Raw genomic sequence first — 27,983 nt, 5'->3', positions numbered from 1 at the left:
AAACCAGCTCAAGGGTGTGTGTGTGTGTGTGTGTGTGTGTGTGTGTGTGTGTGTGTGTGTGTGTGTGTGTCTGCATGTGTGAGAGAGAGAACATAGTTGCTTTTGACACTTGCAGTGAGAGAAGAGACTGCATCTGCATTCATCTAAGATTCAAAATGGCCTCTTGCAGATCCAGATGAAAGGGGCAGAGATGGGGAGATTGAATTTCCCTCCCAATTACAGCGTGTGGCCTCTTAGATCAGCCGTGCAGAAACATTTAATTACCAAAACCAATTACCCCAGTGGCAAATGTATCACAGTGAAAAATGCAAGGACTCACACATGAGGACTAGAGGACGCTGTGTATGGGTGTACAGCGTTTGTTTGTGCAGACGTGTGTGTGTGTGTGTGTGTGTGTATCAGTGTCCACTCAGCGTGAGATCTTGGGCTCTGTTTAAGAGCTTGTCGCGTCTCGTTCATCTCTGCATGACCTCTCATGTTTGGAGACTTAATAACTCTAAGAGGGCAATTCTCTCTCACTCTCTTCTTCCCCTCCCAACAGTCCCTCTTTTTCTTGCCCTTAATCCCTCTCCTTTATCTTATAGCCAACTCACTTTTTAAAGGAGAAGTTCACACCCGAAAATTATGTCATGATTTACTCATTCCAAATGTCATCAAATGTCATTATATGGACCATCTATGAGAATTTTCTTTTAGAATCTTCACACAGAAAATAATTACAAAAAAGAAACTACTGTATATGACTCAGGCACTATTTTCTAAAGCAATTTGTTAGCTTTGTGTGACAAACACACCAAAATTTGAGTTTAAATTTAAGTTTTTTACTGTTCATCTGCCCCTTCAGTGAATTATTCATTCAAGACCTGCTGTGATCTAACATTGAATTACTTGAACTTCAGAATCGAATCAATCCTCGTCCTTTTGCTTGTTTTGTAACAATATACCAGCTGATTCATTTTATAAATCTGTTTGAACAATTCATTCACAACCCAGTCTGATTTGTTTGCGAACTGCGTGTTGAATCTGCATGATCCAGTCACAGTAGTTTACAGGTCATTGTAGAGGAGAATTTTATCATGTGCTTCAGATATAATGAAATATATAATATAATATAATATAATATAATATAATATAATATAATATAATATAATATAATATAATATAATATAATATAATATAATATAATATAATACAATATAATATAATATAATACAATATAATGGAACATAATGCACAAGTCATATGGACTACTTCCACGTTGTTGGTTTTTTGGTATATTTTGAAGCTTAGCAGCCATGGTCACTACAAACTACTGTCACTGCATGAAAAAATATCTTTAAAGTGTTCATTTGTTTGTTCAATGGAAGAAAGTAAATCATACATATTTTAAACAATACATGGGTGAGTAAATGATGACAGAATGTTAATTTTTAGGTGAACCATCCTTTACCATCTTTCCTGTCCACTCTCTCTCTTTTTTTCCCCTTCACTCTCTCACTCCTCATCTATGTTGGTCTTTCTCTCTGTTTTTCCATCCATCCCTGGGGCAGACAGGTGAGTTGCTCGCTTTTTCTCTCTGTTCCTTTGTATTTCTCATCTCACTTGCTCTCTGCTGTGCTATTGTCTTATGCTCTCTCACCCAGATTGAATGTCAGGTGTCATTTTCAGTGTTAAATAAGTCATTTTCTCTCTTTTTCTCTCTTTTCTTGCCTGGAGGGGATTAAGTCATCCTTCACTCTTCCCACACAGACACCTTTCAATAAAAACTCCCTTTCCCTCTCATTGAAGTCAGACAAAATACCCAGCATTCCAGAAGACGAAGCAGAAAGGGTGTGTGAAAGGAAGATATCTGCAGTGGTCATGCGTGGGCAGCTGTGGGGACCGCTGGCAGCTTTTGACACCCTCTCTATTTTGCAGACAGCACAGAAAAAACAGATTTCTTGAAAATTTGCCACAGGCAGCTCTTGTGATGGCACCTTAGAGTGTGGGCAGGGGGCAAAAATAATGTGACGCGCACATATACAAGCATTTAACATGAATTAATGTCTGTTGTTGTTTAACAGTGTTTTGTTGATGTAAGTGTGTGTTTGTATAGGTCAGGTTTTGCCTCCACTGCAGGGACCGGCCAATGTTGGTTCTACAATGAATAGCTCAATAAGCATATTAAATAATGTCTGAATAATGAAAATGTAAAATAAATAAAAACGCTAAAATAAAAAGCTAACATTTAAATATTTTAAATAAAAAAAATAAATAAATAACATAACAACAACAACAAAATGTGTGTGTGATCCTTGTAAACCCTACGTTGTGGGGGAAAATGTCTCCACAAGAATGGCAATACCAGAAATCTTTGACCTTGTGGGGATATTTTTTGGTCCCCATGAGGAAAACCGCTTGTAAATCATACTAAATTATGTTTTTTGAAAATGTTTAAATGCAGAAAGTAGGAGTATGTAAATATTCATACTGGGACTTTACTCTATGTAAAGTCCCAGTAAAACATGAAAACACAACGTGTGTCTGTCTGTCTGTGTGTGTGTGTGTGTGTGTGTGTGTGTGTGTGTGTGTGTGTGTGTGTGTGTGTGTGTGTGTGTGTGTGTGTGTGTGTGTGTGTGTGTGTGTGCGCGCATTTATACAAATATAGAAATTTAAATAAATAAATGTGTGAGAGAATATCCACTTACCTCATGTTTTCCCTTCATTCTACAGATTCTGATGTCATTTTTGTTGGATTCCCATGTCCTCTTCTGTAAATGAGGGAACGTCAGTAATGAGTGACTGTTCATTTCCAGCACAAAGTGTGTTTATATGGGTGTGTGCCATTCTGTTCTCACCTTGCTGTAAAACATCTCTTCTCCCACCACGTTGTCCAGCTCCACTCGAAAAAGGTCATCTCTGACACAAGCACAGTGAGAGAGAAAGAGCGAGAGACTGTGAACCACCACATAGCAGTAACACAACACTTCAAAACAATCCTTTTCTTAATCAGAAATGTCAGAATTAAGATCAAACGTAATTTTTTTGCAGTGACTGTGAACAAATATCTGAAATCCAAAGTCGTCGACCTCACACACTGAAGCATAATGTGTATTCTTAAAATGTTTAACAAATTGATATTACATTCTTATACCTACATAAATTCACCCAGATCCGCCGTCTCAGTGCAAACACTCAGTTAAACGATTCACCACAGCCCGTCCTACATAATCACGATTCTTTGCATTATGATATGCTTGATTTCCCCTCCATAATTCATAACCCACCCCCACACTGCATGCATGTTGCATGCAGCTTCTCGTCTTAAACACAGCATCCAGTGCTTTAGCCCTTCCTGCAACCACTTTAATAATCTTTCTATAACCTTGTGGCGTCTATTAAAGTCTTTATGAATCTGATCCCTTTTAATCATGGCGTGTTTGGTGTTATAGAGTATCCTGGTTTGTGCCTGAATATTGATCAAGGACTAAGAGCTGCTGTGAATTTCTCTCTCTCTCTCTCTTCCTTCTGAAATGTTGTAATCTGTGAATTTGCCAAGCTCACAGACCAGCCCATGTTCTTGCAGTAGTATTGATCTTATCTTTCACAGACTTTCATCTGCATTACTGCTCTGTGGACACATCAACAAAAATGTAGACTGTATGTATGTGTGTGTTTGTGTGTTCTTGAAGAGAGTCTGATGAGATGGACTATAAATTATTCAATCCCTCTGTGTGGTTTGTTAAAATGAATCCCCCTTGGCCATTCCCTCTCTGTGCAGGGCGGCCCCTAAGTGCCCTGGTTAAAATTATCATACACTTACACAGTGTTTGCCTTATTTAGAGAGCACAAACTTTAAGCAGACACAATAATTCAAGCAGTAAAGTAAAGCTGGAGGTCTGTTTGGATTTCAACAGTACTGTCACATTTACATGAACATAAAAACAGGCTTTATTGTTACACAAGGTTACCAAAAAACACAGATGGTTTGGACAAGACATGCAGACCATTGGCATGAATAGAACACACAGGGGCCAGTAAAAACTCTTTATTTTTTAGTCCCTGCATTTGTACCTTTTCTGTTCTCTGTCTCTTTCTTTATCTTGTACACAAACTTCTTTTTTTTCTTCTTCTTTCAAATGTCATCATGTAACAACTTGCATAGTGTGCAAGGGAGATAAATAACAGGGTCTCAATCTAAATATTGTAATGTGAACTTAAAAATGCTAGATGAAAAGAAAATCAGGCAGCAAACAGGGTGCATAATTGCCATTGGAATGAGGTGGAATTCAAATTCAAAACTAGCAATGTATGTCCAGACAAACTTTGATTGTTGGCTTAAAGACTTTTTTTAATGGGTTTGAAAAGGTTTTGGATGGATGGATTCCAATACATTTTAAATTTACACTTATGAATGGCAAGGGAGACTATTCTTCAATTCCGAATTTTGCACAACCCTAGCAATAAATGTATTAACAATAAAGAACTTTCCAAGTTTTTACTTTTAAAGAGATCAGAACTGTAATTTTTACCTGACAGACCTAGTTCCTTTTCTTACGTTCTATCTCTTTTTATCTTTCCCTATGTGATTTTATCTCACTCTATCTATCTTTCTCTTTCTGGTAGATTGTCTGAATGATGGAGTGCATTTGGCCACCTTTACTGTATTATTACACTACATTACATTTAATCATTTGGCAGACACTTATCCAAAGTGACTTACATTGCATTCATTGTATATTTTATCAGTTCATGCAGGACTGCTGAGAGACGTATTACGCAGTACTCTGTGTTTGGTACAATATGCCCTCCTTCATTCAGTGATACAAATGAATGACCATACAGACGGGCAGAAAGGGGCCTGAGAGATGTAGGATGTATCATGGGGGGGGGGGATTGACTATGTTTAACATATAGGAGACAGCTAAAAGAGTAAGTGTATCCATAAATTGCAGTGCTACGGGAGACACGGGAGGTCTCACACCGTTCATCCCATGCCATACAGCATCTGTGTGGCAGCCCGGACGGCTGCTGAGTCCTTGATTCTCTGCACCAGTAGAGGCTGTACGTCAGTCTAGAGGCTATTTCCATGACCTCAGAGGTCAGCCGGAACCTGTCCCGCACCGTTAGTGACAGGTTCAAGGGAAGAATGTGTTGAGTTTCACTCCTGAGCTTAATTGAAAGACTTGACCTCTCGATGAGGTCAAACACAACGAGGTGGCTGAGGCTTGATTTAATGTGACTTAACCAGGTCGCCGCTGGCAATTTTAGTCGCCCTCCTCTAGTTACTCAGAACATTAATTATGTATACAGATCACAAAAGAAACACCTCATTTGTCTTATAGGTGTATTTATTTATGGCTTGGTCTGAACCCCCCCCCAAGTCTGAGGCTAGATTGCAGTCGCTTGCGTTGAAGTCGAGAAATTTCTGAAGGAAACCAAGTACGTTTAAAAAAAATACTTCAGTCCTCTCATCCCTGACCAGGTGTTGCAAGGTAATACTGTGAAGAGGCTTTCTTGAGCGGTTATGCTAATGCTAACAGGATTTAACCCGTCTGCATCCCTTATCACACTTGAGCACACCGTTTCAGACTTTATTCAGTCAATCCAGGCTGTCTATATCCTTGACTTGAAACTTCACTGACTCTCTCTCCCTCTCCTCTATACAGGATTGCCTCCTTTTTATTTCACTCGATGTTGCTGTTGTTATTGAATGCTCCCTCTTGAGTCATCGGCTAAATAAATCTTCTTTTCCACAGAGGTCATTTTCTGTTGGCTACGGCAAACACCTCAATTTACTTCAGACACTGATAGGTACATACGGTTTGCTGACTGCACACAGCGGGGCTTGAATTTCATCGAATTACACCGGCCACAGTGGAACCACATTGGAAAGCGAATGCGAAACAGTTGCTCGGTTCTGAGTTGAGTTTCTATAGGCCAAAGACTTCTGGCCTTTTTTTATGAGACCCTCTAGTCTGGGCATCTTAAGTCATATGGCGCTTTGTGATATATTTATTTTTGAGGTTTAATTTTTGACACGGTCGAGCGAGCAGGTCATTTCCTGACATGGAATGAGAGACTTTATTAGAGTACGACGCCTCCCCCGCCGGACCCCTACAAATTTTGGTAACTATCACCATATGTTTGAACTCTCCCAATGGACGTGCCAGCCATTTTTGGGAAGCATGCTGCAAAAATTCACAAAAACAGCTTATTTTTCTAAAGCACCAACCCTAATTAAGTTTTATTTGTGTTTATCTATTCCAAACTCCCGGCTCCTGTGAGGTAGGGAAAAAAATGCAAGAAAGCAAAAACATAATTGACCTTGTGACCTCTTTAAAGCCCCACACTGGCCTAAAATCACTACAGGTATCCAATATTTTCCTTTATATGTTATAACCCAATACCACCACAACAAGAAACACATCATTCTTCTTAATAGGACAGTTCACAATGTCATTCCAAACCTGTATGATTTTTTCTAAGGCTTACACAAGCTATTTGAAATAGATATGATTAAATTATTACTTGAAATGTTCAAACAACTATGATATTGTAATATAAAACAAAACTAAATAAAATTAAATAAAGTAAAATGATTATATAAAATGAATTAAAATATGAATTAAAAATTCAACAAAAATGGACATTATCACAAAAAACAAAGATATTTTGTCCATATATTGAAAGTCAATGAGGTTGAAAACAACAGTTTAAAAAAATAATATCTTCTTTTGTGTTCTACATAAGAAATAAAGCCATACAGGTTTGAAACTATACAAAGTAAATGTAAATTATCCCTTTAAATAGCTTTGAAAACTGTTTAATTGCTATCTACAAGAAGCAGCAATTCAGACTCTTGATCTCAAAAGAGATTGTTTTTGAATGTCACATAATTTACTTAAACACACATCTCCATGCAGATAATTACAGAAGCTGGTGTAACAATAATTACAGGGTACGCCCATGCTAATCAGCATTATTTCACACCCTACCTGGCTCCGATGTAAAGGGTACGGTTGACCTGCAGAATCCTCTGAATGTGTAAGGGCTCCTGTCTGAGAGATGAGCGATGGGGTCGTCCGAGAAACACAGGATGCCTTCTTACCACTAAAGGAAAACGAGGTAGAAGAGACAGTGAATGATAAAGAGAAAGGGTTGACAGAGGGTTGTATCATCTTTTCATTGCACTTATGGGTGTGGGAGAGGTGATCTGTAAAGGCTAGAAGCGTTCGATCACTTGCTAGTCACTCTTGAGATAAAAATGTTAACAGCTGCCTATGGTTTTTCTTCAGTGGTTTTCACAGATTAACTCTGTCCTCATATGTTCGGCTTAGTCAAGTAGTGTTGTTACCAGAGGTGTAAAATGTAAAAAAAAGATTTATACTTATCCAGAAACCTGTTACCTGAAATATTTCAACTTAAATTAATCAAACAATTAATAATATCTGGTTATATTTGAAATAATGAGTATTCCTTGAATTAGGAGAGCATCAAGGCAAGATTAGGGATAAAAAAAGTAAATTAGGCCTACAACTAAAAATGTAAATTACTGAAAAAATATAAACAAACAAACATTATTAGCATTATTGGCATTATTAGCATGTCATTATTCTTTACATGAAAATATATTGCTGCCTTTATCTTTTAGAAATTATCCTGAAACCTTAAATTGTTACTTGAAATGTTTAAACTTTAAATTCATCAAAAAACTATATGATTTTACAGTTGTTTGATATTTTAATGTAGTTGTATCCGGAAGAAGGAAAGCATCAAGGCAAGATCAGGGTTAAAATAAAACTAAATAAATGTAATATTAGAGTAAAGTCAAATTAAATAAAAAAGTACTTAATTGTAATGAAAAATAATAAAACAACAAAACTTTAACTGTTAATTGTTTCTTTACATGAAAATATATATAGCTAAATTTATCTTTAAGGACTTTTAAAGAGGGTACATGAAGTTCTCGATCATAAAGATGCGGTCACATTTATCATTGTTTGCTGAAATTCACAGGCGAAATCCAGAATTTCCCAAAATAACACATCATAGAAATTAAGTATAATTACTTGAATACTTTACACCCCTGTTTATTTCTCTCGACCTGTGTCTGTTCCTCTCTCAGTATGTGATAAGACCCTCCCTGGAGCTACCAGCAGCTCCTTGTCTCTTTCTTCTTTCTCTTTCTTCATCGTTACAAACCCCCTCGCTTTTCTCATCTTTCACCTTAGATAGACCTGAATGAGTTAAGCTGGGATGCATGGAATCAATATTATTGATCTGTGATCAATCACATGCCTGCTCTGCATAAGAAAGTGAAAGCTGAGAGCCTGACAGCGCAGACGGGGTCCAACCCTGATCCTGACCGACTGCATGTGAAATGGAGACATCGTTACCTTCAGTAGGGATGAAGTTCAGAGGTCCCGGTTCCTCTGGGAAGACCGCACACACCAACCGCAGGAGCCAGAAGAGCCGGATGAAAGGTTTGGCCACAGTCGTCATGGTAGTGGAGCTCCGGCACTGTAAAAAGAACATGCAGAAAAGAGTCAGGTGAGGTGGCAATCTAGCAAGATTTCTAGTTACATTCACTTTGTGAACAAAACTACCACTCTAATAGACTCTAAAGCATCTCTATCATCACCCCAGAGATTAAGATCAGCAATTAAGTCATCCACCAATAGAATTCGTGTCAGTCAGCCATAATGGTCCATTCGATGTGGTGTGTCACAGAACTGTCATCAAAGACATGGGACCCAGGACTGAACTGCCTGGACGTCTAACAAAAGGGCTTCACACTGAGCCAGAAATGGGGAGGGGGTCAAAGCATGTGTGAGTGAGAGGCTCTGTTTAAAAACCTAGAGCTGCCCTGCTGTCTACTGCCTACATAGGCAGAATCTTAACCGAAATGGACATAGAAATGACTGATTTGAAATGCTCTACATAGGAAGTATCCTGTAGGGATTTTTAAAAAGTCTGTTGTGAAAGAGTTATAAGCCTTGAACCAAATCAACCAGCTACGAGGCGAATCACCACATTACTAACTTTGATTTGAAGAAAAAAAGTATTTGAAAATGTAATTAAAAAAAAGGGACAGAACTAGAATGCCATGAAACATTGCGAATGACAATCTAATTAAAAACGACAAATAAATATAAAACTATAAATGCTGAAGCGTTCTTTTTGCATGAATTGCTTGGCAAAATTCTCAGATTGGTGGAAAAGAATCAATGGGTCAATCATGGGTAATGTAGTTTTTCACCAAGAATTCTGTTGTTAAACTTGATTTTTTGAAAAAAGTTTCATGTAAGCTGACTGATGGGTTATAAAAAAAAACATTGATAGACAACCTTGTAGCTCACAGTAGTTTTGTTTTTAAATGTCTATAAATTATAGTTCAAAATCAGTTCTCATGTGGAGGCAATGAATGGGATTTTTACTTCTGTAACCCGACTGTTGCACACTATTGAGTTTGGTGTTACCATATGTTGTTAAGCTAACAATGACATACCGTAATCTGATAATCATAAAAATATACAGTAGACACAAATAATTAATTAAACTACAGTATAATTTTTAATTCAGCACTGAGAAGTGTCAATAAAAACAATCTACATTACTTCACTGTGACAGTCATCTTGAATGTTTCTTCACCTGCCAATGTGCATTCTGGGATTGCGATGCCACATTTACATTTATGCATTTGGCAGACGCTTTTATCTACATCATTGAAAGCATAGCCTATATCTTTTAAATCAGTTCAACTTAGATTTTGGCCAGAACAAACTTATTTTAAGGCTCACATATGAGTACTACTGTAGGTATCTACTGAGTATGAGTATCTACTGTAGGTAGTCACTACGTTTTTTTCTCTATTACAAAGCTTGTGTGTGCCTGCATATGTGTGCACTTGAAAAAGTAACCTCAAGTAGATATGGACTTTTAAATTGGATCCTTTAAAATATGATATTTTTTCAGATATTCTGCCCTCTTGAAAAAAGAGGGCAGAAATAGAGAAGATGTGATGGAAACACAAATGTCACTCAAATTAAAGTGCAATACAATCTATGTGGAAAATTACCTCTGCACTTCAGAGAGGCACAGAGAAGCTCTAGAGAAGTGTCACAATAGTATTTTCTGTAATAGTCTAACGTAATGGTACTGTCTGAAAAAGGGATTTCAATGGACAGATGATACATGTATGATTGTGTGTATTGTTTACTGATTTGAAAGACACCAACGGTACTTTAATAGCTGAAAAAACAAACATACGTAAGATTCATGCATCTAGTCAATACACGCTTCAATTGTCCACCAAGAAAAATGGCATCAAATTCTCATGTTGTTCCAATGCCTTTCCTCCTTCTGTGAAACACAAGAGAGGGTATTATAAAGAATGTTTTCACTGTTTTTTCCACACCAAAAAAAGTCTCAAATGATGTCCACCTCATCATTGGAAACCATTGACTTTCACTGTTTGGTGGTGGCGGTGGTGGGGGTCTTCTTTTGTGTTTCATCAAAGAAAGAGATTCATTGACTGAAACGACATGAGGCTGAACAAATAATGAGAATTTTCATTTTTTGGGTAAAATAGCCCCTTTAAACTTCAATAATTATCTTTTTGACTTGATTAAGTCAGAAGAAACAGATTAAAATTGAAGAGTTCAAGAAAATTGTACAACTTCACTGAACATAACAGAAAGTCATGCTGAGGAGAACATTAAGGGCCAATAATGGAAAAAACTGAATATATGAAAAGACACAGCATGCTTTTCATACCTAATGAATGTACTGTTCAATGAACTCTTGTATTTGAACAAAAGAATGGCTGGAAAACCTGGGAAATTACAAGTCGAGTTTCATATGTTTCTGATATATTTTCCACAGTGGTCAGTGGTTTCAATAGCATGAAACTCAATATAAGAATGAATGAGTGCTCAGCTATCCCTCGCCTTGAGTGTTAACACGCTGAGAACATTTGCTTTGAAACTTTAGTGGAAATGCTGTTTGTTACAGTCACAGTGCAAACATAAACAAATCAGTGTCAGTTGAGCTTTTTCGCCACCGCAGCGCTAAGACGACACGTACATGTATTAATATCTGACAGCCTCAATTTCTTTATTCAAAAAAAACCCTTCTCATTTTCCTGTGGCTAAGCACCAATTGAGTTTCACAATGCAAAACAGCCAGCTCTCATTTGTCAAAGTTTGGCCTTGCTGTCCAAAACGCACACATGTACATGTACACACACAACTACATCCATTGTGGGTCTATTTCTATAGTGAAACGACTTGTGACGTTTTATCAGGGCTAACTATCTTTCCAGGACATTTCTAGAATTCCTCCTATTGAAGTCTGAACAAGGCCGCCCCACACACTAATAGTTCAACACCCAATGCAGCAAATTATGCTCAACAATAGGCTTACATGAAGGAGAAGAAAAAGAGAAAATGAAAAGAGGCCAATTGGGGAATGAAGGCAGACAGAACAGGATAGCTAAAACTAGAATACGCTGGCATAAGTTGGTATCAGTGATTCTATTGTCTTGCTACAATTAATCATTTACGAGTATGCGCCAGGCCTCACGCATTTAATTAGCATAATTCAAAACTCTGAGCTATAGAGTTTCAGGGGACAGCAAGCTAAACCGATGCGGAGGGGGTGAAGTAAATACAAGCTTGGATATAACTTACACCATCCCACTTTTAATTATGGCAAATGTTTTGTGGCAGAGTTAATTTCAATATCAATAGCAATCCCTTCAATTAGGAATTTTATGTGAAGGCGAAAGATTTCCCCAAACTGATTTTGCCATTTTACCACAGGTTCAAGTCGGTCATGCAAATTCACAGTGCTTAACAGCAGAAAGCTGCTTGGTTTAAAAATGACTTTTGTGTGAACTATACTTCACACATCACACCTTTGACATAGACAAAGGACCCTTTTTTCGGATTAAATGTATTTGTTTAAGGATTTGTGAAACACTGGTTGGGCTGTATGTGTTTGACTCACTAAAAAGAATTGACTCATAAGAGTCATTAGTTCGGCAATGAGATCTGGTCGCAATGTATGTGTTTGACTTACTAAAAAGAACTGACTCATAAGAATCTTTAGTTCAGGAATCAGACTACACTAGCTGCACTGTAGGTGTTAGATTCACTAAAAAGAATTGACTCATAAGAGTCATTAGTTCAGGATTCAGGAATCAGTGTGCACTGGCTTCGCTGTAGGTGTTTGATTCACTAAAAAGAATTGACTCACAAGAGTCATTAGTTCGGGAATGAGATCCGGTCGCAATGTATGTGTTTTATTCACTAAAAAGAAAGGACTAATAAGAGTCATTAGTTCAGGAATGAGATAAACAGGTCACACTGTATGTATGTGTTTGATTCACTAAAAAGAACCAGCTCGAAATAGTCTTTTGTTTATGAATCAGACTAGAATGATTGTGTATGTTTTGCGCAAGAACCAAATGACCTGGAAAAATTGTCATTGTTAAGCCAGCAGGTAGTCCAGATCCAAACACATGCCATTAGCTGAGCCATTTGACACTTCAGAGAGCTCAATCAAACAGAGCAATGTTTAAAAACCCACAGCACCAGCGTTTACTCTCTTAGGAAAACCGGCATACAAAAAAAAACCTAACTTTTAGTAATTAGAAAGATTTTAACACTGAAAAAAATATACACATCACTTTTAATTAATATTTGTCTCAACCAACAACAATAGGATTCACATTCCTCTATAGAACTTCCCATGTCAATGTAATTACTAACATTTGAGAAGGTAATTATCTGAATGGGGTCATTAAGATACCGTGAGATGAGCACGGATGGGGTGGCATTATCTCTGACCGACCATTGAGAAGCTGTTACTCAAGATAACAAATCACTTAGCTAATCAATAATAGCTCAGTAGCGTAGGCTGCTTAATGAACTCTGATCTACTGCCAATAGTCTGAGGAATGATTGGTCACGAAAAAAAACAGTGGACATGACAACTCAAAGCAGGAGATCATGAGTAGAATGAATAACTGCCTACCAGAAAGCAGGTCTCCATGCTAATGTCAAGCTGCATCCTGGGAATTTCAAGGACATTAAACCTGGTTAAAATTCAAATATTTTTTGTATGAATAAGATTATTATGATCCCTATCCTCTGCCTTTAGAAGGCATAATGTTCTGATGATATGTATTCTGGGTAAAAGAAGAAAGGAACTGATTTCATTAGGGACCCCTGAGGGATTTGAACACGATAAATCATCTAAGGATTTCAGAGCAAACTTCATTTATGTGTGTCCCAGATAAAATACTGATAATGAGTGTAGAGAATGGCATTAATGAGAAAAGTGATCAGTAATAAAGGGATGAATTAACGCATACATTATCAGACCCAAACGATCAGAGAGAACAGAAATGAAACCACTATCTGACAATTGCTTCTAATTTGTGAATTTGAAGGTAAAGAATGTCTTGATACATTTAAACAGATACAGCAGATCATAATCTATAATGAATCGATTCACTTACATAAGGCCTCTACAGAGAGCGTATTTTCATGTTCCAAGCAACAGCAACAGAACATTTGTTATGGGAGACTGCTTCATGGCTTGGCCTTGACCTCTCATGAAACTGTGAAACAACATGAACCTCTGTGACCTCATGTTGTCAGATTTGCCTTAAAGGCTCCAGGATGCAAAGTTGCAAACTATGTTGATCCACCAAAGTCAACATACATTTTTGAGATCTCAATAAAAAAATTCTATAATAATCAGCCATTTTGCTATCATTTTGCTGCCAGTTTATCACAAATTATTTATGATGTCAACTTCCAAATGGAGTCAAGCCAAAGCAGGTTTATTTATATAGCACATTTAATTTAAAATGGAAATTCAAAGTACTTAAAATAAAAATGATTTAAAAAATATCTAAATTCTGTCATCATTTAATTATCCGCATGTTGTTCCAAACTTGTATGAATTACTTTCTTCAGCAGAACAAGTAATTGAAGTAATTTTGAAACGTGTCTGGGGTTTGTCGTCCACATAATGAAAGTCAATGCGGTCCAATGTTGCTTTTGGTCCAATGTTGTTTTGAGCCCTACAAATTTTGATTTTTTGAACAAAAACAGTTGAAACACTCCTTAAAATCTTATTTTGTGTTTCGCAGAACAGTTATACAGGTTTTGAACAACATGATGTTGAGTAAATGATGATCATTTTCATTTATGGGTGAACTATCCCTTTAAGTAGAATGTAGCAAAGTACAAGAGAGAGAAAAAAATAACAGAAGGTGGGAAAAAGTAAACTGGAAGTAGTACCGGAAGATGAAAGCTGAATATGCAGAAAGAGGCCAAAAACATGTCTGGAATGCTTTTTCAAAGCAGTGAAACCGGAAGAACCCAGAGCCAAGATGAGGCTGATTCCTTTCCTGAATATACCCTAAAATCCTGCCCTAGTGACCCGAGACTGCCAACATCTGTCTCTGACCCCTGGGGGAATGGGCCAAGCCAACCAAAACCATATCAGAGCCCAGCAGCCTTGGTCTGGACTGCCATTTATTATTTACTACCCTCTGTTTCTGGATAGCATGAAGTCTAATTCACTCTCCCATTCTGCCACAACCGTTCTAATAGGTTGTTTTCCAGACATAGTTAAAGCCCCGAAGCCATTTATCAGGGCAGTTTAAAGCAGCCCGGTGACTCCAGCACTGATTTGTTTGCATGGAGGAAGAAACATGAAATTAAAGATCTACTTAATGGTCTATGCACGTCAAAGAGCTAGTCTCACATTATAAAGATGCACGGCATCATTCCATAAGTCCTGACAGGGAAGAGAGATGCTCCAGCTCCACATGGATTTTACCATGGAGCAGTAATCCTGATTCTGAATTGATGAAGTGTGGCGTCAGGTTGAACCAGCAGAGCACCACCTTCTCATGCAGAGACACCCTGATCTATTTTTCACTCGCTGCAGACACGAAAAACACCCAGACAAATACAGCATTCTACAAAAAAGGGATGAATCAGGCTGTTGCTTTACTGTTGCACACACACACAAACATCAGGAAAAGGGGAGAACCATAGACAGATGCTGCTTAACAGCTTTGGCGGAAATATGAGAGCTAAATGAACAAACTGTGCGTAAGCTAACAGCAGAGGAAACTGGCTTTTCTCTAGGTCAGGCAGCATTCCAAGACGGTGGAATCGTCTTTCACCATTAAAACCACAGGTTTCATCTGAGCTCTATTCACTTATACGGACTGTTGGTTAATCAGTACTAACATGTGATGCAAAATACAGCATACAGTTGTGGTTGACCCCAGGATAGTTCTCGATACCCCAACAGTATCATACTACACTACTTATCTTTAGTTTTATGGGGTGTATCATGCGAAAGTCCAATTTTTTAATGTTTTTGAAAGAAGTCTCTCCTGCTCAACAAAGCTGCATTTATTTATTAAAAAACATAATGAAATTTAAAATAACTTTTAAATTTTAATATATTTTAAAATATAATTTTTCATACCAAAGTTGAATTTTCATTTTTTTCTTCTCTCTTTCTAATTTATGTGTTATGGTGTTTTTGTGTTGAGTTATTGATTTATGTGATTGCCGTACGTGGCTGTATTTTTGAGCCCAAGACAAATTTCCCTCTGGGACAATAAAGTATACCTTAACCTTAACTACAATGAAGAGAGACTGATGCATTCTAGATTTAAAAAAAGGATGATAAAAGTGGTCCATATGACTTGTGAACTATATTCCTTGCATTTTCTTTTAATTTGATTCTTTAGAAATCTAATTCTAATATGCTAGCTTGGTGCTCAAACATTTCTCATTATTATCAAATTTGTAATCAATGTCTTAATATGTTTGTGGAAAGCATGATTCAATTATTTAAAGAATCCTGAAAAAATAAAGTTAAAAAGACTTTTGTAACATTATAAATGTCTTTACTGTCACTTTTGATCAATTCAATGCAGCCTTGCTGAATAAAGTACGCTATTAATTCGTTAAAAAAAGAAATCTTACTGACCCTAAACTTTAAAATAAAACACTGAAATTGCTATATAAATTGATGATAGATGAAAGATCTGAAACCGTGGACTAACTATTGTATGTGTTCTTACATATCTTACAAAGGATTGTGACTCTATTAAAGAACATTTCAGTCTAGATACTGAATATAGGGAGTCGACGGGTCCTGTGTTTTAAGTCCTGTGTTTTAACTCATCTCAAGGACAGTACTACAAGACTTTCAAATAGAGCTTTTAATGGGCAAACATCATCATAAACAAATCAAAGGCAGTAGAGCAGACTGTGGCGAGGTTGACCCCCTCACCCGGCTAAAGGCTTCATGTGCTGTAAATCAAGTAACGGACGAAATGGAAACAACTCTACGTCGTTAAAAGAAGGAAAAAAGACTGCTGAAAGATTAAAGCTACCCCATCCATCATACACACAGCCGTAAAAACGAGCGAAGCAAAAACAGGGAGGCGATAATCCACTGCACAGTCATAAATAAAATGAAAAAGTTCAGGCTAATGACTAAAAAGACTTGCAAGGATCACAAAGGTTTCCCGGGTTGACAAGCTTTTGAGACTCCCACAAGGCTGTGTATTACCTAACAAAAACACCCTGCAGAATCTTAATATCTCAACTGTGCTCATCACAAGCTGCCAGGCTTTTATTTTTTTTTTTTACTTATTATAATTATTTTGAAGGAGTCGAAAAAGGAGGAGAATCAGGGATGAAAGAGAGGCGGGAAGATTACTTGGAGGAATGGGAACGGAGAAGGAGAGATAGGCAGATGTGTGCATGAGTATGTGTGTATGTGTGTCACGCTCGTCATGCAAAATTAACGTCTTTAGGGATGATGCACACTGCAGTAGAGCGGAACTACGGAGCTCATAAGAATAGAAATACATAGAAAAACAATAAACACCTCCCTTCATAGCATATGGTTCAGCAGAGCATCTTATAAATAACACTCCTTTGGGAATTAAGTTTCAGTTTGTTGCCTCTCGTTAACTTTACTACATTGATACATACATTGCTCTAGTAGTTGAAGAGAAACCTCACTAAAACTGCCAGGAAACGTCTGGGTCATATTTCACCTCAAAATAAAATGGAAAAAGAGATCATATTTTAGATAAATAAAATTAATTCACTATTGACAATTACACACATTTTACCCACTCTTTTCGTAAGTCAGTAGCTACTGTAATGCAAAAAAATCACTCAATACTGTGCAAAAAATTATGACATTATTTGAATTGTATACATTGTAGTAGAATTTGTTGTAATGAATTTAATTCAGGTTTTTAAAGAAGTATGCATACTTTCCTAGCAGGTGAAAATCAATACATCAAAATGAACTGATGTCTGTATGCGCAGTTTTCATGAAACACTGGGTGAACAATGTCCGGATGTTCTACTGCAATTATGTAGTGTATAATTAGCTATTCCATAATGCAACGGTAGCTGAGGATCTGCCAGATTCGAAAACTGAAAAGTAAAAATGGTGGAATGGAATGAGCTGAGAAACCCTTCGAGTGATATACGAGTACCAAGAAAGTCAATAGGTCAAGAAGCTCTCCATCATATTCAGTACATAATCTGAAAGTATTCTGGATGCAGACAGTGTGTCTAGACACAAAGATTTTTGTTACTTGTGTATTAAAGCAATAAGAATTTGAAGAAAATGTGCTTAAATGTCATGGACAAACTCACAAATCAAAAACATTGTATTGGGTCTTAAAACTGGCTTCATTATCTTTAAGTGCAAAACCTATTTTTTTTTTTCTTCTAATTTGGGGGTGAAATATGACATGGAGGTTTCTCAGACAGACTCACTCATAAAGCAGCAATCAGTGAGTGAGTTAGTGTGTGAAGAGCTTGTTTAAATTCCAGATGCAGCATATTGATGAGTATGAAAGCGCACATATCTCAGTTCCTTAGTACTAACAGTGCTTCAGGCAGTCTTTACAGCCAACACACCGATCTGTGGACACATATTTATTCAGTTCATCATGCGTCCATCTGCTCTTTCTCTCTCTCGCTCTCTCTCTCTCTTTCTTTCCCTCGCGGCTTGTTTGTCAGTACCCCCTCCTTCCCCCCACCTCAATCTCCTCCTTCCCTCCAGTCTCCCCCATTGCCCAAATTCTTTCCACAAAATGAGCCACCTGCTCATCCACTTTAGTGAGATAAATTTCCGACCCAATCCAAAGAGTCGTACAGGTATGTGTGCGCGTGTGCATAGGTACGTGGGAGGGGGGGCTCTCTCGTTTTCAGGAAGAATTTATGTCAGTTCTCCATCAGTGCACAATGATACATGGCATAGCAAGGAAAACATTCACAATGCATGCCAATCAAACCCATTCTGAGCCTGCTAATTGTTGAGTATACAAGGTGGCCGCACACACATGCACACGTTGCGGCTATCTGCATGTTGCAGGCTGTGCTCCAAGCACGGGGCTGAGGGGAGAGGGAGAGGGAGAGGGAGAGGGAGAGGGAGAGGGAGAGGGAGAGGGAGAGGGAGAGGGAGAGGGAGAGGGAGAGGGAGAGGGAGAGGGAGAGGGAGAGGGAGAGGGAGAGGGAGAGAGAGAGGGAGAGGGAGAGGGAGAGGGAGAGGGAGAGGGAGAGAGAGAGAGAGAGAGAGAGAGAGAGAGAGAGAGAGAGAGAGAGAGAGAGAGAGAGAGAGAGAGAGAGAGAGAGAGAGAGAGGACTGATTATTATGCTTGCCAGCCAGAGTTGGGAATCAGACCTGAGCATTACCAAACAGTCCAACTATACATCTCATTCTCTTACTTTCTTTCTTCTTGTCTCATTTCCTCACATGTCGGGTTGGTTTTCTCTTCAATTTTCATCCATGCAATGCTGACAAGACCAGCTTAAGTTGTGCTTGGATGTTGGTCCCTGCTTTGCAATGCTGATGCTTTCCAGCAGGCTTCTTGAAGTTTAAAATGAAAATCCTGTCATTCCCTCACCCTCATTTTGTTTCCAAACCTGTGTGATTCTCTTTTTCCCAGGAGAAAAAACTAAATACACTAGTGCATGCAACTACAATGAAGAGAGACTGATGCATTCTAGATTTTAAAAAGGATAAAAAAAGCATGATAAAAGGGGTCCATGTGATTTGTGAACTATATTTCTTGTATAATGCTTTTAATTCCTTTATGTATTTCTGTGAGGAACAGATAAAACCTTACATTATATTACAACCTAAAACATTTTAAGCAAAGTAAAACATTCCAAAGTAGAAAGTGCTACTGTTTAAAAGTGCTTCCCTGAACCGCCGATCATAAATGACATGAATGTGGAATTCCCGATGGCAACAGTCGTCTTTTTTTTAATGTGTCAGCTATTACCCCAATAAATTGGGCACATGCAATGTCATTACTGTACGTCGGGTTCACGTCTAATCCATTTTTCGTCATCAGAATAATTTCCAATCTAAAGTTAGTAAATGGCAACTCTTCTTTTGCGATGTTATAGGCGACATCAAATTTTATTATCATCTCTGATTGTTCTGAGGACCTGATAGCTGCTGCCTACCGCTGAAATGAAGCCAGGAGAGGGGCCACTTTAGTTACACACTTATCGCGGCTTGGTAGGCTCTACCTCCGTCTCTGAGTCGGATGCCATCTCCGACGAAGGTCCAGGACTTGGCATCTTACCAGGGACTGGGGAGACTGGTGGCTGAAGTAGCTCCATGTCCGGGCTGTTGGCGAGCATTAACCGGGGAGAGTGTTGGGGGGAACATGCCTACTTTTCTTAAATAAAAAACTCTCTATGGGTCTATTTCTTTTCATTGTTCGTTGTTTGTTGTCTTGCGTTTATTTTGCTGATGCTGATTGCCGTAACTGATTCTCTGGTGCTCACAATTTCAATCACACAGCACGGAGCATTGTAGGCCTACAGGAATATCTGGACCACAGCTAATCAGAGGCAAAGACCCGCCCCATCTCTGTCTCTGATTGGTTTATATCCAAGATATGATCCAACCATGAGTGTGAGTTCCGTCAAAGGAGAACAAACGCTTCGTTCATGGAGTGGCAGCAGATGCGAGGACGTTAGGTGCACCGGTGCGACTTAGGAAAAATTTTAGTCGCACCCTTACAAATGTTGGTCGCACTCTAGAGCCCTGTATTTAAGTCAAAAATAGGGATTCTGGACAGTATAGTTAATTCTAGTGTTTGTCTAAATAAAAAATTAGCAAAAATTAGGGGTGTAACAATATATTGTGTTACAATATATCGCAATACAAAAATGCAACAATATGTATTGTGGATAGTGACAATATGTATAGTGTAGTTCACCCAAAATAAAAATTTCTGTGTGAGGAAAAAATTCAAGTTTACGGAGTTTTAGCATCAGTACTACTTTAAACTACTATATATAATGTTGAATATAATGTATAATAATGCAATGGGGGAATATTTGCTGGTCCTGATAATGCCAAATGTCTTATGTTACCAGTAAAAAGTGGCCTACATTATTATAAATATATCTAGTCAGAGTGAAAGCATGTTAGTCTAAAATAATTCTGTATTTTCAGCTTCAGAGTCATGAATATTTTTATTCTGGTGTTTACATTTTTATTAACAGGTGAACTAACCCTTTAACTAGGTGAACCAGCAAAAAGTCAGGCTGTAGCAACATGGAAAATCATGCTGGTCTTTCCGCAGAGTATGCATTCGTTGCAAACGCCTCTACTGTACATCACTGTGTCTTTCTCTCTGCCATCTCAATGTGGCTTATTTATGACAGGGTGGAGGCTGCACATTGTCATTTTAGCTGAACATGGAAAAACTTCCTCCTCTCTTTCTCTCCCCCATCAGTGTCCTCTCTCACGGCTCCTTATCAGACCTCAGACAGCCTGTCTGTGCGGCACTCTGTTTATGGACACACTGTAGAGAGGGATTTCTGCGGAGGGTGTGCGTGCAGCATCCTGAAAGCATATCAAATGTAAAGGGTGTATGTGCATGTGTTCTCATGCGTATAAGCACTTTGAGAACACACGTTTGTGAGTTGTTTTGGATTCATCCGTACCGGCCTTTCTTTTGAATCAGATTCACCGGGGGGTGGGGGGCTGCAAATGAAAAGAAGGAAAGATGGATGAAATAAGATTTGATGTTTACTGAGTCCGTTGCTAAGGAGATGAGAAACGAGGGACAGATTTAGTCATAACAGAGGCAGAGACTGATGGAGTAACCAAAGCCATTCAGAGAGAGAAAAATAACACTCAGACAAAAAGCAGAAGAAAAAGAGGGTAGATGGGACGGAGAAAGACAGAAGTGATGGCAAGACGAAAACATCACAGGGTGGCAAGTAAATAGGGTGAAAGCTTCCTGTATTCGTGAAAATATAAAGTGCAGAAGGACAAAGAAGGAGAGAATAGGCAAAGAAAAAAAGAAGAGAGGGATTAACAGAGTGTGAAACCATTATGTTGAAAGAGTGAAAGCATAGAGCCCATTAAACAGTCCTATAGCCGACGACACGGATGTGTGTGTGTGCTCGTATGGAGGCTTGAAATGCAGCACCCGCACAAATAAATACAGCAATCAGGTGCCGTTTAAGATAGAGAGAGATGTAGCCTTGACCCTGCTGACCTTTTCTTTTGGTTCACAATACCTAGTGTTAACTTCCTCCCAGCTGAACTACTCCACACACCCATCAAACCCCAGACAGCATCTGAAAACCAGAGACTGTTTTGTTTCTGCATCATTCATGCGTCGGCCTTGAGCGTCCACGTCGAACACTGCGTAACGCGGGCCTGCTTTAGTTCACATGCTCTACTTGTACGAGAGTGGTTTACAATCAATAACCCTTTTACCTCGGAGTGTCACAGCTTGCATTCCCCCCGACTGACTCTTTTGTGGTCTTGCTTAAGAATATTGTGGAAAAATGTTGTCAATAGCCTTGAAATGTGTGAGGTCACTGAAGGGAAACATAACATCTTTATGTGTCAAGCCAAGCGTGTCCAACATGATATGCTCTTCGAGAGGTATGGAAGGGAAGGGGAGGTGGGTTGGAAAAAGCAGACTTCCTTAGAAAGCACTTGTAAGGCTGGTAAAGCTACATTAGGTTACTTCCTACCCGTATGTGACGGGGGTATAGCCCAAATACCACTTTTCCACCAGCATGAACCTGGTGCTAGTACAGAGCCAGAGCTTTTGCCAGTTCGGAGTTTGTTTGACTGATGATCCTTCTAAGAACCGGTTAGCTTTTCCACAGGCCAGACAGCCACCACAGAGCCAGATCTTACATCACTGTGTACATCTCATGTTGCCCAGCAATGCTAGCGCGGCACCGACAAACATATCAGGCTTTTTCGAGATGCAACGGCTTGTCGCAGACCGATCGGTACATGACAAAAAAAGCACTGCGAGAGCGATCCGAAAGCACAAGGAGTCGTATGCTCTCCAAACACTCCCGCAGCACTCCGATCGGTCTGCACCGCTCCGATGCATCTAGAACAAGCCTTCCATCAACAATGGCGGTCATTGCATTACTGTTGAGGATCATGGCTTTGTGAACCTACATCAACATCCAAACACGGAGAATCCAACACGTTCGTGCAGCTCGCCGTAACTTGCATAGACCAAGATTACAATCAAGCTTCTATTACCTTGATTAGCTGCTATTTAAAATGGCGGTCACAAGTTTTTGTTGGTCACGGTAACCCCGCCCCCAGCCCTTGATGCAAGCGGTTCTTACTTCTAGACCAGCAATGTTTTGGTGCTACTTAGGAACCACTTTTCCTGGTTAAGAGCTGGTGCTTTGGGTGTCGAAAGACAAAGAACTGATTTGAAACTAGGCTCTGGCTCTGAACCGGCACTCAAACTGTCTTGGTGGAAAAGGGGTACCAGTGGCATAGCGGACAGGCCCGCAGGTGGAGGGTAGACGATAGACGATGATCGGAAGATGATCAGAATCAGCTGACCTGATACATTATTATTATTACTTTTATTATTAAATGAATAGGCTATTAGCTACAATTCAATTTCCCCGCAATAATTAGCTATACAGTGCATCACCCCATAACCGACGAGCTGCAAAGAAAATTTAAGATTAGTTAGATTAGCTTACTCCTCATTTCAAAAACAACTTGTTTAAAATGAAATACTTCTCTTCTATTTTGTTCATATACTTATGGGCCACAAGAGAAAAATTAAGAAAATAAAATAAGATAGTTAGGCTATATCCTACCGTTATCAGCACGTTAAAGTAGATTCATCTTATGCAGCGTCGGATATTTTTACTCTCACTTTCTGTAGGCTAGTGAATAAATGAATGGGGTTTCAGACTTTTTTTTCTTCATATTAAAAATGTAAATAGTTCCAATATAGTGCAAAAAAATCAATTTGATAAAATCAAGTAAATTATTAAATAAATGAGTAGCTAAATAAACAAGCAGAAATTAACGATTATTAACAATAATTAACGCAACCCCCACCCTTATTTCACTCAGTTTATCTTTTTGTTTTGTTTGGAGTAGTTTGTTATATTGTGCTTTAAGTAGGCTAGCTGATTGTAGCTGTTATGTTAAGCCGGGTGCATACTGTGCGATTTTTAATTGTCCTTTGCGATTGTTGCTTGTCAGAATGTACGAACATGATCATCCCTGTAATCCATGTCACACTGTAAGATCTCAGTTGTCATTAATGTCAGACTGTACGACAGTCAACGGACGCACGCAAGAAAACTTGTCTGGAGTTTTACTTCATCAATCAATGACACGTTTGATGTGAGCTGCATTACACACAGATTTGAAATAGTGGCTACAAAGAAATCTCTAACGTTAATTTTGGTCACGGCTTGTCTCGAAAAACGAAGACAATTTGACGGTCGTCGTAAGAGAAGTCACACTGCAGGACTGAGAGTCAAATCTTCTGACACTGCCAGAATTTCGTCTTAGGTCAAATTTGATCGCAACGGTCATTAATGAGCTGTCGGTGAACATGTCAAACTAACTATCAAAGACTTCAGGATTTTAGCCTAGGATCAGAGGATTCTTTTAGGATTTGCAAAATTTGTCTCAGACGGACAAATCGTGGCCAAAATCGCACAGTGTGCACCCGGCTTAAGTTACAATTAAGGTATGTTTTTGTTGTAAATATTATTATTGTTTGGTGTTTAAATATATAAAGTATTATTTGATAATTACCTCTATTTCTGTTTGGTAGAGGCTAAATGGGTATTTATAGCAGTGTTGGGAAGAGCAGAGGTTTGTCAAAGTTGTCCAGCCACAGTAACATCATGACCTGCTGATCTAAGTGTTTTTGTTTTGTTGTTAACAGGGGAGATTTATTTATTTTTTGGGCCCGTTTACGTTCCGTTCGTTTCAGTCAACTTTCATCTTAAGTCATTGATTTTTGTATGGACTTGGTTAGGAAATGATCTTCATGTTTTTTTTGTTTTTTTGTTTGTTTTTTTGTTCTTTTGTTGGAAGAAAATAAACCTTTTCATCTGTCCACTACCTGTCCTTGGCCACGACTACCACACCACCGACATGTTTTTTACTGTAAAAGGATATGTGTCATCAATGTGGGAACCCACTCAAGGCTATTGACTATAGGGGCGGCAGTGGCTCAGTGGTTCATGTAGGTTGTCTACAAACCGAAAGGTTGGTGGTTTGATCCCTGGTTCCACCTGACCACGTGTCGAGGTGTTCATGAGCAAGACACCTAACCCCAAGCTGCTCCCGAAATCACGCAGAACAGTCACAACTCTGCCGTCAATATGTTAAGCCCGCCCACCAACTCTATACACAATGCGATTGGCTGGACCAGAGTTTGGTTTTTCCAGCTAAAAAGCCAATGGAGAGTTGCTAGACCAAACTGGCTGCAAAATAATTTTTGCTGCTGCTATAGGGTGCATCTAGATTTCTAGGCTAATGAACCGGCTCTTTTTGGTGAATCAAACCATACAGGAAGACCAGTGTTGTCGAACTGATTTCATCATCATTTGGCAATGGAATTGCTTTCCCCCGCCCAAATAGTTTTTCCTAAAAAGTATAAGAATCACAACCAGAATCTTTAAATTCCTTTCAAATCCCTTTAAAACTCACAGTACTGTTTTGTTTGGAATGCACAAACGAGACTGCACTCGTCCAACTGTCAGAAACAAAAAATAAAAACTACAGTCGCTCGATAAACACAGGAACAGAGTGATCGAGAGCATTTCATGGCTGTCTTCGTTAATGGCACCGGTGACACCGGTTTAAATGCAGATAGAAGACATGTTTTTCAAATTCATGCCAATTAAGCCAAAGCTTTGCACAAGGCCAAGTAAGCACAATCGATCAAACAAGCTCACAGACTTGTATATTGACATTTTGGAGATGTTCTTCCCTGTGTCCATGTGCTACGAGGAAAACACAACCATAGCCACAGAAATGAATCAATGTGGGGGATAAAAAGCCCAGTCTAATAAAAGATGTGAATATCTCTCCCATTTGTTTATATTCCATGTTATCCTCTCTGAAAGGTACGCTGGTAAATGGCCGAGGTAGAGCCGGGCAGATCCAGCCGTGTTTGTGTGGGGTTTAAGAGCGCAGTTACTCAATTGGCCGCTATCTGAAGGCCTCTGCCGTGGACTACAGGGAACAAATAATGGACTCTTTTTAAACCCAGAAAGCTTTAACATGAGAGGAAGACACGAGACCCTTTAGAGAGAGAAAGAGTTGAGTAGGTCATAAATTAATTTTTGGAGATAGAGTAAAAAGACAGGGAGATAAAGAGAGGAGAATAAAAGAGATAAGGGAACATGAAAGATAAATGGAGGGCTCGATGGACTGGACACTGGGTTGTAATGATGCCTCTCTCACCCTCTCACACAGAAACAATTTTGCTCGTGAGAAGATAAGGACAGGCTTCTCCAAACCTTCATTAGCCTCAAGTATATCTTTCCCTCTCGCTCTCTTCCCCTGTCTGCATGTACAAACTCAAAAAGCAGGAGCATAGAAGAGAGCTAATGCAATTGAATGCCCTTTGTTTTATGGCTAATGGAAAGCATACATTTTTACAGTTATGTACATAAAATGATAATTTATTAGGACTAAACTGAATTATTCTGTAAAATAAATTAATATGTTCAGGAAAAGGATAAAATAAAATAAAAGGTAAAATTGACTCCGTGAAATATTTCGTCTTGACATATTTCCTAGATGGGACATGTCAAAGCACTTGTCCCTTTTTAAAAAACAATTAGGATTTAGTTAATGTAAAACGAGTGTCTATTTACACTAAGTGCAAATAGCCTGTCTTGTTGGCAGAGACTATTTACATTAACTCCGCCCAATGACGTCTAGTTGGCCCAGTCAAAATTACGGAAGATGCTAAATTGTCAGCAGTAGCGAATAGGGGTAAGATCCGTGGCAGAAGGTTGACGCAAATCGACGCGAGTTTGAATCCGCCTTTTGTCGAACTCGCTCTACTCCCTTTTCCCCATAACATATCAGATGAGAAAGGCTTTTATTTTCAATTAAAGAGAACACATTCGAAAAGTGAAAATAAAGTGTCTAACTTGTGTTTAATAATAAAGTCAGTTGTGTTTAATAAAAATCAGTTACTGTTAGGGGAAAGTGTAGGGAGGGCTTTATTGTCCCAAAAAGGCACCATCGATTCAATAATTTTAATAAATATAATAATTATATATAATACACTGTTATTATTGCATACCGTTTAATGTACAACAACACTGAGGTGTAAATAGCATCTGCCACTATTTGAAAGTATAAATAGCATCTAACCATTACCCTTATCGCAAAGAAAATAATGCTACTTTATTTTTACATAGTTAAAATAGCAATAGATTATATTTACACTGTGTAAATAGCATATATCGCAAATAGCCGCTGCCTTATGTTAAAGCTCAATAACTATTATTTTTATTGAAAAACATACAGAATCAAAATCTTAAAACTTAAAGTAATACCAGGTAACTTTTGCTCTCGGGGTCCCCCTACAGTTGGGAAACAGTATTGTCCTCTACTACTGTCGTAAACTCTGTCATCGTGCATTTGTTGACAACCATGACAGCCCTGAACACTGTAGGAGGAGGTCACATGCAGGTGTTCTGCTTGCGTCGCGCGTGAAATGTCTTCATCCCAGGTACAGTGGCATATATTTCAGCATGTCATATGAATATAATTTCATGGGTTTTATTTTTTTTCTAATTTTTGATTCTAATGATCACGTTTACAAGCCAGTGTCATAATAGTAGCCTAGTCTATTGGTTACCGTTTTACTGAATCTATATGATACTTCAATGCAATGTTTGAGTGGTAGATAATAACCATATATCGTCAATTTTATAATATAAAGCTACCATAAATAAATCTGCAAATTTTACAAATCGATTTGCATTATAGCTTGAGGCTAGACAAATAATCATTACCTGATTCATGAAGATAAACGGAGGATAAGATAGCTTCCGTAACATAGTCAGGCAGACAAAAAAACACCCCAGACTACGGGGTGTCATTGGTTGTTGCGTTAAATGTTACCCAGATACAATTGTGCTATTTTCTGATTGGCTAACAACACCAGACGAACAACACCAGAGGAGACGCGCTTGAATTCATGCCTGTTCCACAGTGTGAGCGGCATGAGTTTTGGGCGCTGGGGCATATTAAATATATTACAAATAGTTTTTCAGCGTGAGAAATACAATGTGTGGCGGGAGAGCGTGACAAAAGACCGAAATGAGTGACTGTCACGCTCAATGCGTGACACTTACTTGACAGCCCTGCGATTTTAAGGAAGTGGGGGTGGAGGTGGAAGTGACGTATATGCCGTAAAGCAGTCGAGTTTTGTAGTTCTCTTTGTTCGCCGGTTACTACCCGAAACCTGAAGTTTAATAGTACGATTAAAAACGCTACAGACCCCGTCAGGCTATGGCAGACGTGTCATTCAACCTATTGTAAGTCGATGTACCATCACAAGAGACTTTGAAATATATTATGAAGGTTGAAAAGTTACCTGGTGTTACTTTAAA

At 38.6% G+C, this 27,983-nt stretch overlaps 1 protein-coding gene across 7 annotated transcripts in view; it reads right to left on the bottom strand.

Moving 5' to 3' along the window:
• sema6bb (sema domain, transmembrane domain (TM), and cytoplasmic domain, (semaphorin) 6Bb) overlaps positions 1 to 27,983 on the bottom strand; it is a 150,518-nt gene that overhangs the window by 53,165 nt on the left and 69,370 nt on the right. For 6 of the 7 annotated variants that reach the window (XM_077224157.1, XM_077224154.1, XM_077224155.1 and 3 more), the window contains 4 exons: positions 8,379 to 8,502; positions 6,978 to 7,092; positions 2,838 to 2,898; positions 2,688 to 2,750 (listed from right to left, as the gene is read on the bottom strand). In XM_077224157.1, the coding sequence (XP_077080272.1) occupies positions 2,688 to 2,750; positions 2,838 to 2,898; positions 6,978 to 7,092; positions 8,379 to 8,484 (345 nt within the window). In that variant the 5' untranslated portion in view covers positions 8,485 to 8,502. Of the gene's footprint in view, positions 1 to 2,687; positions 2,751 to 2,837; positions 2,899 to 6,977; positions 7,093 to 8,378; positions 8,503 to 13,507; positions 13,610 to 27,983 lie in introns of all 7 variants that reach the window. The other variant, XM_077224156.1, reaches the window with a different exon arrangement.

This window comes from Siphateles boraxobius, unplaced genomic scaffold (assembly GCF_051911475.1).
Source record: "Siphateles boraxobius isolate OS27281-9 unplaced genomic scaffold, OSU_SipBor_1 9, whole genome shotgun sequence".
Classification (NCBI taxonomy): Eukaryota; Metazoa; Chordata; class Actinopteri; order Cypriniformes; family Leuciscidae; genus Siphateles; species Siphateles boraxobius.
The sequence above is the reverse complement of the archived record's forward strand: the minus strand, read 5'-3'. Positions and strand labels throughout refer to the sequence as shown.